The sequence below is a fragment of the Chelmon rostratus genome, chromosome 16 (assembly GCF_017976325.1).
Source record: "Chelmon rostratus isolate fCheRos1 chromosome 16, fCheRos1.pri, whole genome shotgun sequence".
NCBI classification, from domain to species: domain Eukaryota; kingdom Metazoa; phylum Chordata; class Actinopteri; order Chaetodontiformes; family Chaetodontidae; genus Chelmon; species Chelmon rostratus.
In genome coordinates, this window is record NC_055673.1 from 10,309,818 (window position 1) to 10,325,837 (window position 16,020).

Genomic DNA, 16,020 nt, shown 5'->3' on the forward strand with positions numbered 1-16,020 from the left:
ATACATCTTCCACACAGTGAAGCTCAAAACATTCAACTGTAGGAACAAGAAGAAAAACTCGTTTTTGAGTGGAGGGAGACTTTCCGTTTACGATGATCGAAGACTAAGAGAAGGCAAGAATCATCACTTTTGAGAAGCTGCAATCAAGCAGTGTATGCAACCAGGTGAATAATCAGCTGATCAGATAGAACTGTGTGCAAACGTGTGTTTGGGTGTGCTCACAAGCAAAGCAAGAGTTGGGAAATCTTATAAAATGAAAACATTCGGCTAATCCAAGTAATCAAAACTGTCAAAGTCTTCAAAAAAATGATCAGCGGCTCAAGAGAAAACTAGAAAGTGAACAGCAACTGTTTTCTTCATTTATTCATTGTTTTACTTCACAGACAAAACAGCCTCATGTCTGTCAGACATTCCTCAGTACGACCACAGTACAGTACAAGGTGCAAAGAATCTGATATGTTTGAAGATACAGTTTGTGCCAAATTTTTGGATGAGAAACATGCATTAAAATGCCCACAGTGATCGCATATACAGGGCTCACATCGTTATCTGTAAAAGCATTTGCTGTGTTTAAGTCTTTTTGGAGATTTGTGGACCTGAGGGGAGGACAGAGGAGTCAGAGAGACTCAACATGAGCTCACAGGGAGTTCAAACTCAGGCCCTTCATCACACCACAGTGAATTCATCATTTGGCATGAAATATAAGTTAATTTGATTAACAGGAAGTGTGTGGGGTTTTTTTTCCAATTTAAATTAAACCCAATGAGTAGGTTGTTTTATTTTTTCTATTTCTTATTGATCAGATTTTTTTAATTGCTGATTTTCATTCACCAGCAGCAAAATGAGGATTTGTTTCCAATGTCTGTGTCTCAAAAGATGCATCACTTGTTTCATAATCAACATAAACACTGATCCGATCTGGTCAAATTATTAAAACTTCTTGGAATGAATCATCTTTGGGATTTTGCTTGTTCATTTGGCAAACAGACTAAACAGAATGGATAGTAGGTGGAGTGCAAAATAGCTCCAGAATCTTTGCAGATGTGACCTGATATCGAGTGAGCAAAAAGATAATAAAATGCAGCTAAAAAGCATTGAGAAAATGTGAAATATTTAAATTACAATCAACAGAGCTAATTAATGAAATCAGTGTACTTCCATCAAAAGAATTCATGTATCCTCTATTGTCTTTGCATTGGGTTTTTCATTAAAAAAAAGATGTTCTGAGTGAACTTCAGACGTGTGATCGACATCCCCCGGCATCAATCTTCTTTCTTTTACATCTTGGTTGGTTTCATTCAAACAAAGTAACACGCTTCAATCATTTTTCATCTAAGGCCTCTGCCAGCCTGAGACCAGTGCAGGTGTTGGTGTAGGTGTTTGAGTGTGAGTGTGAGAGAAAAAAAAAAAAAAAAAAAGACAAGAAGAAGAGCGTCTTCAGCACGCCAACAGCCAGGGGCACGAATTAAATCCTCATTAAGATCTGGCACCACCACCACTCTCTTCATGCAGGGGTGCTTGTGTTTGTGTGTGTGTGTGTGTGTGTGTGTATAGGTCCACATGGCACTAATAATACAACCGCACAGTTACGCCTTCACTTATGTTTGAAGATCACAGACCCTGGTCAAGTGACTATTTCCCTATATATTTATGTCTTAAGCAGCTGATGAAGCATAAGCAAAATAGATTACATGCAAAACCGACAGAAAATCAATTAAGACAGTTTCATCAATAGCCTGTATCCAATCAGGCACAATTACAATCACTTTAAACGTACAGCCAGTGATAACAGAGGTCACGTCACTGCAGAATGAGCGGTTTGTGTAACGGGAGCAGGGTGCACATGAATGCTAACCATGCGCCATACGACCGTAAAAGTTCCTTTGCAAAGTCGCTTTTTAAAGAATAATTAAACATACACTTGTTTGCTTTCTTGCCAAGAGTTAGATGAGAGGATTCACACCACTTTATCCATACTGATTCATACCAAGCACAGCAACTTCCTAAAGTCTCTGCCGGTTGCCTAGCAACCAAACTGTGATTGAACCGTGGCCAAGAAATAGTCCTGCAAGTAACCCCCATTAAATCTACTTGTCGTTTTTTTACATTTTGGTTTTTAGAGGGATTAAAAACCAAAACAAAAAAAAAAGAGATATGTGTAACTTAGTGAACTTCAGAGCTGGGAGGCAGATTTTGCTACATTTATAGAGAACCAGATGAGCTGTTTGCCCATTTTCAGCCTTCATGCTAAGCTAAGCTAACCGGCTGCTGGTGATAGCTTCTTATTTACCGTGCAGACATGAGAGTGGCAACTATCACCAACTCTTAGCATGAAAGCAATTATTTCAAAAAATGTCAAACTGTTCCTTTAACTTCTAGTCTAATTCATAATGCCTGACCAGATACAGTACTACATATTAAAAACAATTACTGGATCACCTTTTACCCTCAAACTAGTGATAATTACAAACCATAATTTTCATTGTCCCACGTGTTCATTTGGAATATCCATTCATACAACCCAATTCAATGTTTAACCGTTAAATAAATAGCCAATCAGATTGTTGCTGTTAAAATAAATAGACTATTGACAGTTTATATTGATGCACCTTGAACTCCAAAACAAAAAATAAATAAAAAACAGAAGGTGCATAAAAAATTAAAAGGACTGACCTGTGATTAAAGCTATCATTTTCCATCTCTCTCTCACACACACACACACACACAGTCACAAGCATAAACACACATTCAATGCATTTAGTCACATCGCACGCATGATGTTTTACACAATGCATGACTGACAATGGGAACACGCAGCAGCTGACCACATGTCTGAATCCTAACTGGCTTGCAGGCCAGTCGACTACCTGAGTTACAGGCCATTAATTGATTTATTGACTGTCTGATTATCACCAATCAATATCCCAGCAATTTGTATTTTCTCTAGAGCGCCTGCAACTAACTATTTAATGAAGTGATCATTTGATTAACCAGCCCTGCAATTCTTAGATTGCCCTGAGGCTGTAAAATGTGACTTAACGGAGAGCTGCAGATTTGTACAACAGATTTACTGCGGTGTTTTCGTACACAACACAGCACATGCAAGTTGAATTACAACTGAAATCAACAGCGTAAACGTCAAATCCAGCTGTGCAAAAATGTGACACATTCACTACAGATCTGATGATGTGGGGGAGAGGAGGGAGGAGGGTGTTGTGGCTCCAGTGAAGTTGTGTTCACATATGCAGCAGCGTGGCTACATGCTAGTAAAAGCTGATAAATGTGTCAGAATATGATGCATTGCATTGCTGTTTGGAGAACCTCCATTTTCTGTACATGTGTACGTAGCTCAGGTGGAAACAGTTTGTAGGGAGTTCACTTCTTCCACTATCATTATATTGACTTATGTCAAAATAATCAGTCCTTAGAGTTAAAATCCTATTTTAAAGTGAATTTACAGAAAAAAATGCTGAAGAGAAATATGATGTTAAAGAAGAACTGAGTACATGTACTGCAGGCCTGTTGACGGCTGTTCAGGGTGGATGTTGGCGCAAACCTACTAAATATTTTAAGGATGTAAAAGTACTGGTGTCTTCCTCATATTCATTCAGCAGTGGTGGCAACAACAGACAGAAAACTGCTCCAGAAAATATAAATATAACATATTAAAAAAACCTGGATTTCAATACCTTCTGCAAAATGCATCTGCAAACGGCCCGCTGCATGCACTGAGTGCTGCCTGCTGCCGTGTGTGAGGGTCACATTTTGGGGTGGCAAAAGCTTTCCTTGTGTGCAAAACTCAAGTTACTGTAAATGTACCTCGCTGCCACTCGGAGTAAAGCAATTAATACCAGTGGCTTGCAGGCTAAATCTCTCCCTCCATCTTCCCCACTTCTCTCCCACTCTGCTTCTTTGCTCATAACTGGAAGCTTTCAGCAGAAAACACCGCTCTTTAATAATTTGTATTCATGTGTCATCATCGCTGGCTACGGGCACTTTTGGCTCTCAGATATAGCCGCTGATCCAACGAGCGCATTAAAATCCACCGTCACGAGAAATGCAACGAAACGAGCATGACGGCCTGAAACAGTTATCAGCAAAATAACCAGCTGACAGGAAACACACAGAGACGTATGTGAAACGTTACACCAATGACGATGCGTCAGCAGCAGCCTGAAGAAGCACAGTGTCTCACATGCATGGATGGATTATGAGACAGTGGGCACAAACATGTAAGAGCCCCCACCCCCTGTACAGCGCCCCAGACTCCAAGAGACACGAAACAAGTACACGTTGTAGGTTCATGTCTCTTTGTAGTCACTTTGTGTCTCTTGGCTATTTTGGTGGTTATTTTGCATCTCCCTGTGGTTGTTTCGTGTCAGTCTGTGGTTGTTTTTTAGCTTTTGTGGTTGTTTTGTGTGTCTTTTAGGTGATTTTGTCTCCCTTTGTAGTCATTTTGCACCGTTATGTCGTCACTTTGCAGCCCTTTGAAATTGTTTAGTGTCTCTTTTGTGGTTCTTTTGAGTATCTGTAGTCATTTTGTGTCTTTGTGGTTGATCTGTGTCTTTTTGTGGTTGTTTTGTATTTCTCTCTGGCCATTTGTGCCCCTTTGTGGTTGTTTTGTGACCTTGGCTGTCATTTTACATCTCTTTGTGTGTTTTTCATAATTTTGCGTCTTTGTCTAATTGACTTTGCAAAGAGAAATTTTACCAGTCATCACGCAGAGGCTCAGGCCCCGAGCGTTGTTTCTCTTAGTAGTTGTTTTGCGTCTCCTTGTAGTCATTTTATGTGTCTTTATGGTCATTTTGTGGTCATTTCGCTTTTCTTTATGGTCATGTTGTGTCTCCTTGTAGTCATTTCATGTGTTTTGTGGTCATTTTGTATCCTTCTCCGGATGTTTTGTGACCTTTGTAGTCATTTTGTGCCTCTTTATGGTCAGTCTGTGTCTCTTTGTGTGTTTTGTCATCATTTTGCGTCTCTTAATGGTTGTTTTGCATCTCTTTGGGGTCATCTGATTGACTTTTCAAAAAGAAATATCTACCTGTCTCTTCACACAGAGGCTGTGGTCCAGGGCCCCAAGCTTTGTTTTTGAAAAGTCAGTCAAACGACAGTAAGCCCGTTCAGTTAACCATCCATGTTCACATGTGGCATGAAGCCTGGGATGCTCCGAAACATACAACACACATACGCCACACACACACATGCACACACATCCTGAGGCTGGCTAGTGGCGAACATATGTTCATTGTGGTTGAGTAGCAACAACCTGTTTGGCACCAAGATAACTGACCTCCTCCTGCTGTTCTCCAATGCTCCCTCTCAGCAGGAGAGATGAGCTTCAAGTCTTCAACATCTTTGTTTATGTATGTATTGTATGTGTGGTTATAGTTAATCCATCTGAAGAGCAGATGTGTGTCTGCTGTCACCATGTGTCAGTGTGTACGCCGAACAGTCAAAATCCCTGCTGCCACATCAGAACAGTTGTAGTAACACCTCAGGTCCCCAGTCCATGGCCGTCTGAGCCACAGCGAACACAGCCGCCCCGAGCGTAGCCGACAGCCCCCACACTGCCATCTTCACCATCCTGTTCCCCTTCCCCCACAGCTGGCCTCGGTCCCGGGGCAAAGCCGCTTCCAGGCCTGAGCGTCGAGAGGATGCGAGCACAGAACAAGGAGGAGGGGTCATAATGTGAGGAGCAGAGACATGGAGAGGGCGGGAGGATTCAAAATGCTGGAAGCTGAATCAGAGGAGGATCAAGCTGCATTTTGTTACTGAGATTGAAAATAAAAAAGGGGTCAAGGGATGTCAAAACACGAGGAGCAGAGCCAAGGAGGGGTCAAAGTATTAAACAACCAATCCTGCTCCATGATCCTTGCGAAGCAGTACTCTCACATTAATTAACTAGTTCTTTATATATATATATATATATATATATATATATATATATATAGACACACACACACACACACACACACACATAAAATAGTTATAAACTCCACTTAAAGTTTAATCAGTCTATTAGGTACACTGAGCAAAACTAATGCAGTCTGATACAACCCCTGTAATAAATACCTGCCTGAGGGCTATGATGTTCAGTTTTTGTTGAACTGTTGTTACAACTTTATGGTCATAGAGGCCAACATTTGTGTTACAGCTGAATTGTAGTTAGATATACTGAGAGGTATTCAAATGTATATATGAAGGATTACAACTAATCCTATAATTTACAGCCAATATTCATCACTTGTTTGGCTTTTAGACATTTGGACTGACTCCCACTCACTGTCTGCCACAGCGAAATCAGGGGCTGCTATGGATCGGCCCTCTGTCTGTCCATTATGTGCTAATTGAATTTTGATGAAACTACATGCCGTGATGTTCATCAATTTTAATATTGCACTGTCTGCCCTGAGGGGAATGTTACAGCATATTTTTGATTGCCTGTACATCACAGACAATATGTCAGACACCACTGATCAGATTTACTCAAAACCTACGGGAATAAAGCTTCTCTTTGTTCTGTTCTGGCATATTTAAATTTGCACTTGATTGGTCTGATGGGGGTTCTACATCATTTGTTTACTTGTTATTGATTGGCCCAAAGCGGAGCAACGTTTGTGGGGGATGACATATTTATTATTGCCTTGTTTTGAAGAGTTATGTTCTGCGGATCCATCAAACGATTTTGATGGTCAGGTTGATGTTTGTTCTTATCACAGACAATAGTCATTTTTCCCCAACTGTATTGACTATATATGAGGAGTTGTTCTTCAGAGAAGTAAGTAATGAGATTATTTTTACCGTGTCTGGAGGTGCTGGAGCCCGGGGCCTTGGTGAGGCGTTGGAGAACGGAGTCAGGCCTCTGGTGGAGGGTGGAGAGCTGAAATGCCTGGAAGGTGCTGATGGACAGACTAGGGAAAGAATACAGAGGAAGAGAAGGATGGAACCAGGAAGGGAGGGTTAGTCAGTGATGGAGAACAGTCAGGTGTACGGTGAAGGGTGGACACCAGGGATAAGCTGATGGGAAAAGACAGGTGAAAGAAAAGTGAGAGATAGTTTGCCAGATCTGCCAACTCAGGAGCACCTCTATATTGGAAGATATGGGAGTAATGCATCATGGGACATGAGTATCTGTCATTATCAGTCAGTCAAGGCTTCCTGTCAATGATGTCACTTCCTCTCCTGAACGATGTCCATAAGTCAGATTGAAGGACACTGACAAAGAGACTGATGGAGAGGCTTTGGATACAGAGGAAGTGAAGTCATGTATCTAATTTTTCTTCCTCAATAATAAAAAATGTGGAAAAATGGTCACATACATGGCTACACACACACATGCAGTCTGGTTTCCATCATTTTTGGGGACACACAGTAGAAAGCCTGTGTGTCAGCTGCATCACTGAGTCTGGATGTGTTTTTAGAGCATCCCCTGTTGGTTACTGAGGGAATTACAGCACACCACCTACAATCGTTATGAACCACCTGAGAACTTTTGGATGAGTGTTGTGTGCTTTCATGAAATTACTCAGCACAAAAAGTGAAGATGCAGGAGGAATTAGTAAAGTGATTGATTAATTGATTGACAGAACACTGACAGACATCAATTTTCAGAACTGATTAATCCTTTAAGTCACATATTAAGCAAAACGTGCCATTCATTCATTGTTTCCAGCTTCTTAAATGTGAACACTTGCAGAATTTGTCTGATCATGTAACTTGAAGATAATATACAGGAAGTTGTGATGGGCAGTTTTTACAATTTTGTCAAATTTTGTAGACTAATTAACTTATTGATACATTAAAAAAAAAATCACTTACTGATTAAAATAGTGAAAATAATCATTATTTGCAGCCTGATGGACAACAGTTTGATGTCACAACTACTGCTATTGTGCTTTCATGTTTTGCCAACCTGCTTGAGCAGTTTGATATGAATCACAAAGCAACAGGTACATTTCATTTAAACAACACAGTGTGCTTTACACATTCTATCCTCAGACCTTCGATTTATATAGGAAAAACATAAAGGTTTCAGAGTTCATAATTATGATTACGACTGAAGTATGACCCTGCATGACACCTCATTCAGCTGATGTGAATGCATGCACTAATTTAAACCCACTGAGTAAACTGATTTTTAAGCCTCCAATGAGCACCAATCTCTGTTGTGTCTTGTTTTGATTTAACAGCATTAACATTATTTTCATTATTAACCCTTTTGTCGTTTCTGCTGTTGTGCCCTCACCTCTTGCGTGACTGCAGTGCGGCCCGCTTGGCCAGTAGAGATGGAGGGTACTGGTCGAACAGGTCCTGCGCCTGGCCAATCAGAAGTTCGTACGGAAGATCCTGGGGGATGCGGGAGAGGAGGTGGTGGACCATGGCCATGTCACACTCCGTCTGCTTCACCTCCTTCTCTCTGTGCAACACAATCTGATGGAGGAGAGGAGGGGTTAAAGTTGAAACACCTGAGGCTGTGCACTGGGAGTAACCTGTGAGTAAACACATACTGTACAGTCTGTAGTTTCAGTGATACTAGTGAGGCAGAGTGAGAATGATTGCTTAGCAGTGAAACAGGCAGATGAAGAGTTAAACCCCCACCCCATGCTGTGCGCTGTACTCAGCCTTGGAGGAAACATGAACTACATTCTGCTTTGTTGCTTCAAACACTTCAAACAGAACTCTCCTTCTGTTGCGCGCATACGCGCACACACACACACACACAAGCAAAATGTGCACAATCGTACAGACTAATCAACATGAAAAAATAAACCCTTCAGTTTAAAAAAAAGGCCTCTTCACACTCATATAAACAGAAGGATACATGCACATACACACACAGGCTCCAGCAGTAAACAGTTAGTGTGAGTATCCAGAGGAACAAATTTCAGAGAGGAACAAGTGAAAAAAGCCACAAATCTAAAAATGCTCCCCCTTTGTAATCTGTTTCTCTCTCCTTTAGTCTTGTCATTCTGTTTCCTCATGCAGTCCTCATCCCTTTCCCTCTCCTTCCCCTTTTATCTCTCCCTCTGTCCCTCCTTTTCTCTGTACCCCTCTTTCACTCACTCCCTCTCTCATCTGTTCATTAAGAGGTATCTAATTAACTAGTCCAGTGACTTCACAGCACTTCGCTTCACTGTGTGCATGAGTATATGAGTGTGCGTTCATGTCGGAGCGTCCCGGATTACTGACAAAACAAAGTCACTGCCTCTTGTCCATTTCCTGTTGGCTTCTTACCGTAGCGGCGAGGTAGATGGGCATCAGTGGGTGTGAGGCCAGGAAGAAGTCGTAGAGTCTCAGGGTGTGTTTGAACTCTGACAGCACATGGCCGAACCAGGTGATGAGCCAGGACAGCGCAAAGATGGTTCCCACCTCCGCTCTAAAAGAAAACACATGTAAACAAACAGATGAGCGCACAGGCCACAAACAAGGACTGTCTGACATGCTTTTAAAGTTTTCTTTTTTCTTTTAATTTAACCAGGAAAGCCTGAGATTATCTATTTCTCAAGAGTGTCCTGGCCAAGATAAGCATCAGAAAGTTACAGACTCACATCAAAATAAATAACACAAAGCATGTACAAGAGCAGAATTTACAAAAATAAAATTATAATATCACAAATAAAATTTCTAGCAGGAATAATCTGAGTATATATGGGGGGATTATACTGTTTTTCTATCTTCCAGGCAGCTTGTGGTTTCAGTTCATTTCACATCACAATCCATCACAAAGAGCAAGTCTCTCCAAGTTGATTTTCATACTGTATCAAAACGAATGAAAACCAGTGGCTGGAAGGCAGGAAATCATTTTGAAAACTAATGGTACGCCAAGTGGTGTGCAGCACTGTTAAATTTAAGCAATTTTTAGCCAGTGGAATACAAATGTGAAAAATGGACTGGTATGATCCGGCGAACATTAACCCCCAAAAAAAACACTTCAGTGAAGTTAGAGTACTCACGAGGGACAGAAGATAAAAATAACGGTCAAAGCAGAAGCTGAGATACACAGATTTTTAATCCCTAGCGTGATTCAGGCTCGACATTTGCTGGATGCAACGATTCCTCTTGATTGTGTGTTTTGGTTAGACCCTGCCTGAGAAACACCTACATCTTTAAAAAGGTTTGCAACGCAAGCTTTGCCATAAAAATGTGTAGTCTCCGAGATAAGCCTCAGATAACCCCAATGACATTACAGAGCCACAGAAGACATCATACATGATGACTCTGATCTGATCTTCAATAGTTTGGCTTACTCAAATGGTCATGAAACATTAGGGCTGCACGATTTTCTCATAAATTCATCAGTTTCTTAGGAAAAATATGTTTTACCTTCACATACTGTTTATAACCCTCCAGTGCTCTTCTCTGTCTTTCTCTGTCTTGTATGCAGACATAAATATGAAGTTATTTTTGACTCAAGCAAATTGGATACTCTTAGAGGTTGTTGATAAATATTGGATAGGAACATTCATGAAGGAAGAAGGATGGGTACAAGCGGAAGGGAGAGACAAGTGAAAAGAAGCCAGCGGGAGTGATGGATGAGTGGAGGGGTAGAGAAAGGGAGCAAAGGGCAGGGAGCACGATGTGTGATGAGAGGGACATAAAAGAGATCGAATGAGGTGAGAGAGAGGGAAAATAAAGGAACAAGACAAAAGAGGGAGCAGGAGAGAAGGGAAAGAAGAAAGGAGGCAGAGATGAGAAGGAAGGTTAGAGGAAGTGGAAGTGCTCGCAAAAAAACAGCGTTCCTAACTTTGAAGCAGGGTGTTGTTTATCCTGACGCTTTTCTGCAAGTGCAATGTCTGTTTTTTTCGGTGCTTTTTTTGTTTGTGTGAGCTTGTGTGTGAGTAGACGGGTAATTTGCAAACATGGAGGTTGCCAGCACAGCATCAATTATGAACAGGCAACAAGACAGCAGAGGTACTGTAGACGCAGCCACGCACACACACAGGCACACGCACACACACAGGCACGCACACACACACTAAAATACCTTTGAGGACAATTCCCGGTCCTAACTATACACCCAAACATTAACCTGCAGTAGCTGGTTGTATCTTAAAATGTGTTTTTTGTTGTTGTTGTTTCAATAAACTGCAAAAAGCTCATGAATCATTTCTTGGCTAATTACATCTCACAAATAAAGGTGAATGTGGCGCACACCTTGGTGGGACAGAAGAGCTTCCGAAACAGCTGTTGGACCATCTGACACGAGAACTCCCCAATGAGACCACTTCTGATGCATTTTCACTTCAAAAACAAAACATTTCACTCTTTGTCTCCCGCTGAAGCTCACAGGTGAAAATCAACACTTTGATGCCCTCTAGTGGTTGACATGTACACTACATTAAGTCCAAAGGGTCTCACGATGAGTACATTGAAATTCGGGAGGAACAAGAGTTCGATGTCATCAAAAATTGGAAGTCTGTCTCTGCTCTATCTGTGCAACGGCACAAGTGGTCGTGGATTTATTTATTTTTTTGCTTTAAGGGATGAGACATAAATGCTAGCATCCACTGGGCAGCAACAGCACATTTGAAAACTGTGTGTGGTGTGAATGTGTACCTGATCATGAAGTCATGTAGTTCTGTGTCAACCTGTTCCAATATAGGCATCAGGTAGTTCAAAATGTGTTTAGTGCTGTCCATGGTAGGATCCATGAAATCCCTACAGACAGAGAAGACGAACAGAAGTTTCATAAATATTACTGCTCAATAATTTGGAATATAGTTGGTTATATGGATCCATTAAAGTGAGGCAAAAGTTGTGCTGTTAAGCAAATGAAAATGCCAAGATAAATGGATTTATCAAATACAACCTGAGGTGGTAATTGGACAGTGTTTCCAGCATGGCGATGGCCATCCGCTCCCCAACTACCAGCAGCAGGGAGACAGCCACATCATGGTACCCTTGGTAGTAATGGAGCTGAGGGTTGCGTTTCAAAACCACCAGTATGATGTCAATGAGCTGCTCCTGAAGCACAGCTCTCTCCGTGGCAGGCATACCTGAGGGAGAACCAAGGATCGGCACATTCAACCACATGCAGTCATGTTAAGCATGGAATATTCTAACTTTTGACATAAAATAATGACATAAAATACTGCATTGAGTTTTTCTGAGTATTTTTCATTTGCCGATTCTTCCTGGCAGAAAGGTTTAGTCACACCACAATTACCTGGGACTGAACTCATGGCCTCACAGTTAGATAAGATTCACTTTGTTTAACTAAATTTGTGATTTTGCTGGACAACACAGGTGTTTTGTGACATAAGAATCTTCCCTGGTGCAGCTTTTACTCAGTTCATTAATTATTAAGCCTCGACAGATATCCGCATGTTGCTTTAAGTGCGTAGGTACAGTTTGATAAATGGCATCCTGAGCTCTGCTGCTATCTTTAGAGATAACACACACACTACACACACACATTCATACCTTTAGGGAACCGCTTCATGGACCTCCTGACATCTAGGACTACCTGGTTGTAGTCCTTGTGGTTCTTCCTCACATCTCGACCTACAACAGAAGACACTTTGTTAATATTATTGTTGTTACTATGATGGAGTATGATGCACTATACATCAAACCAGTTAACATTAATATCAATCAATAACTAACCAGGTTTATGTGGTAGCTCGTACACATTAATGTTCAGCAGTTTAGGCCAGACTTTCCTCCTCAGCTCATCAGTGAGCAGTCCTCCCTTACTGGCTGCAGCTCTCCTCAGGGTCTCAATGTCCACTGGATCACTGCACGTTCAAAATGTAAGAATTGGACAGTGTTCAGTGTGATGCACTACTTAAAAATCTCCTCATGAAGCAAAAAAATCTGTGTTAACCAGTATTAAAAACTATTTTCTCAAAACAAGTGAAATTAGGCTGATGGCTTTAAAAAATATCAGCTGCGTCCTTTATACATGAACGCAGGAAAAAAAGTGACATTTTGTGGATTCTTGTGTAGTAATGTTACATACAGTATGTGCATAAAAAAAGTTCTTAAAAGCATGGTATGACACTGAATTAGAAGTTAAAACAGATGGTTGTGCACTGCAGCACAGTTATCTCAAAATTTGGCTGACAAGACAATTAGATTATCCACATTCAAGATTTTAAGATTAACTAAATAGAGCGACATAGAAAGAGCGACAAAACAATCTCAATCAATGGTAAAGTTCCATTTGTCTGTCAATTGTTTTGTCCACTCCTTGACTGCCTGACTGACACTGTGGCAGCATGTTTTGTGTCCACATGTCAAAGATGAATGGACAAAGAAATCTGTTGTTTTGCTCATGTGCAATTAAACGTGAATTCACAAAACCAGCCCGCGCCATTCTGCACGAGTTTTCATGCAGTGCTATTTCCTCATCACGTCCCACATGCCTCCTGACACTAATGTCTTCATGATCCTCGCGACACTATTCCTCTGGGCACATGAGAGCAATCTTCATGTGTGAAATTAGCTTAGTACAGAGGAATGAAGGTCAGTGTCTGTGGATAAATGCATACGATCTAATCGCGGAACAGCGAACATCAGAAGGAGGGACATTCCCACATGGGAAAACATATCCCATTGCCCGCTGCATTTTGTACAGTGGAAAATTGTCAAACTTTTTTAGATTTCTAGAGATACAGGCATAAACAGGAAACCTTAACACTCCGTGTCTCGTGTTCACTCAGTGTTATGGTGTTTAAAAACAGGTGTTTTTTCCCTATTGTAGTTACTGGAACATAATAGTTAAATTCTATGTCTTAGTACTTCAGTGATTCTCAGCCATTCTTCATCAAAAATCAGAGGGCCCCATTAGCAGAAAGATAACACATGTGTTGCAGCTTCAGATGGGGAATGCTTTAAATGAACACAACAACAATCCAAAAGGTGTTTTGACAGAACGCGACCAACTCCCTAGAGGGACAGTGAAAATATCTTTAAAACAGGACAAATCAGTATGTCCTTCGGGATGCCATGCAGGGCAGAAGAAAGAGTAAGAATCCTTAACAAGCAATCTGTAAGTGATAATTAATTTTAACCTGATCAAAGCCTGATGAATCTCAGCAAACTTCTGTTTCCTCCCACAGTCAGATTCTGTAAAAGACAGCGTAAGGGAGAAATAAGAAAGAAAAAGGAGAGAGGAAAGGATAATGATGGGGGAGACAGGGGTAGAAAAATGTGAGCTGAGATCATGAACCACACATACAAAGGCACAGCTTTTAGGGTTCGGACAAACAACTGACATACAATTCAACCATGAAGAAAAGATTTGATTTCCTTATTGAATCTCTTTTTAGCTTACTTAGTGTCTTTTGTGCAAACAGAGCCATCTCCTTGCAATGACTGATCATAAGGAGTCACAAATATAACCATGGTTATTTCAAGTGCCATGCAGTGAATTAGGATCAGTTTCAAAATAGGGTGTTTGAATGGCTTAAAGGGTTCATCCAAATCCAGCGTTGAGTGATGATGGCAGTTTTAGTTTTGTTGTTGTTACGGTGAATAAAATCATGTCCACCTTCCTGTCTGGCGACCAGCTGCAGCTCTCCAAATTGGCTGACAGGCTGCCACGCAAGCACTACTGTCAGATAAATAGTTTGACAAAAATGTAAACAAACAGACCAACGGCGGCTGAAAACAGGTCAGGAAAACAGCAGACATCTCATGATTCGCCTTCCCGTGTACTTTGTGTCCGCTGGCTGCTAATAGTATTAAGTTCACTGGCATTTCGCCACACAGACTCGTCAGGTGTCCGTCTGTCGGTTACACGTATAACATACAACTGGATATACAGGCTTGTTTTAATGGAATAACTAGCCTTGTGTTACTGGTCTGTATTTCTGTCGAGTGTAGCGTAACGTTTATTAAACACTACCTAGCTATCTGTCGGTTAAGTTACCTCTTGAGACAGATCCATTCCCATTCACTCCAACTCCTATGTTTTGTTTCTTCCTCTTGAGCCTTTTCATCCCCCTTTAAAAACTGACTAGCGACAGACGACGTTTGGGTTGTCCCATGTGCAAAATAAAAAATTAAAAAATGTCTCTAAAAGGGTAAAAACACAGACAATATTTGGATATGCGCGAACGCTTCTCTCAACAGCTGTCCCTGAAAGGATCAACCTACCATGAGACCACGGAGCTACGGTCTAATTGGGCAGAAATGACATGTGACACCGTGCACGAATGCCATTGGCTTGCGATCAAGTTGCACCGCAAGCTGCCTTTACTGTAGTTTTGTAGTTCCGTTATTTCAGCGCTAGCCAGCCCTGTTAGTTTTATTTCATGTAATAAAACATTCGCTTGATTGAGATGTGGTCAGTGATTCAATCACTTATTCAATTTTTTTCATCTTTTCCAGAAGGCGACAATAACGTGCTGTATAACAACTGTTGGTGAAAACAGAATAATATCCTGGGCAATATGATAAGTTAATAAAAATATGTCTATGTGATAAAATCGGCAATAGTCGGTGTCTGTGGCCCTTGGAGTGTATGTATTGTGTGGATGTCTTGTTCTTTTTTTGCTTCTGAGTGTAAATGCTAAAATGTATATTTACAACAATGGGAAAACAAAGTTACACTGATATTTACACATGCAGAATGCAACATTTAGAACAAAACAAAACCACAACACCAGTTGAAATAACGACTAGAAATATGTATATGTAATTTCGACATTTATAGAATATTATTTAATACATTTGTTTTATTTTGTTTTTTAACTTATCAGGATTGACTGAACTGAATTATAGGGCCATCTTGTTCATACACAATAGGGGAAATCAATGTTCTGAATGCCACTAATTTGCTTCGGCAAACTAATTAATGTCTTGTAGGGAGTCGTTTTAGGACATAGCCTACAGTACAGACGCTATAAACAAAACCAGTTGTAAATTGTACAGGGTCATTTTAGGACATAGCCTTCAGCACAGACGCGGTACACAGGGACGCCTGGTGCCCTGAGTTATGCCTCTCAGGTCACACTTGGTTGTAGTGGCAAATCCAACCCTTGGCTCTGGCCTTGACCCTAATAACAGCTTTCA

At 40.9% G+C, this 16,020-nt stretch overlaps 1 protein-coding gene across 1 annotated transcript; it reads right to left on the reverse strand.

The window, feature by feature from the left end:
• Window positions 1-1,435: 1,435 nt before the first annotated feature.
• On the reverse strand, window positions 1,436-15,036 carry zgc:63863 (uncharacterized protein LOC393372 homolog). The gene is made up of 10 exons (XM_041955111.1): window positions 14,876-15,036; window positions 14,016-14,070; window positions 12,607-12,737; window positions 12,424-12,504; window positions 11,810-11,996; window positions 11,557-11,658; window positions 9,235-9,376; window positions 8,246-8,430; window positions 6,802-6,911; window positions 1,436-5,639 (listed from the first exon to the last, which is right to left on the reverse strand). Exons 1-10 carry the CDS (start codon window positions 14,943-14,945, stop codon window positions 5,473-5,475), a joined length of 1,230 nt encoding a protein of 409 aa, XP_041811045.1. The 5' UTR covers window positions 14,946-15,036; the 3' UTR covers window positions 1,436-5,472.
• Window positions 15,037-16,020: the final 984 nt, after the last annotated feature.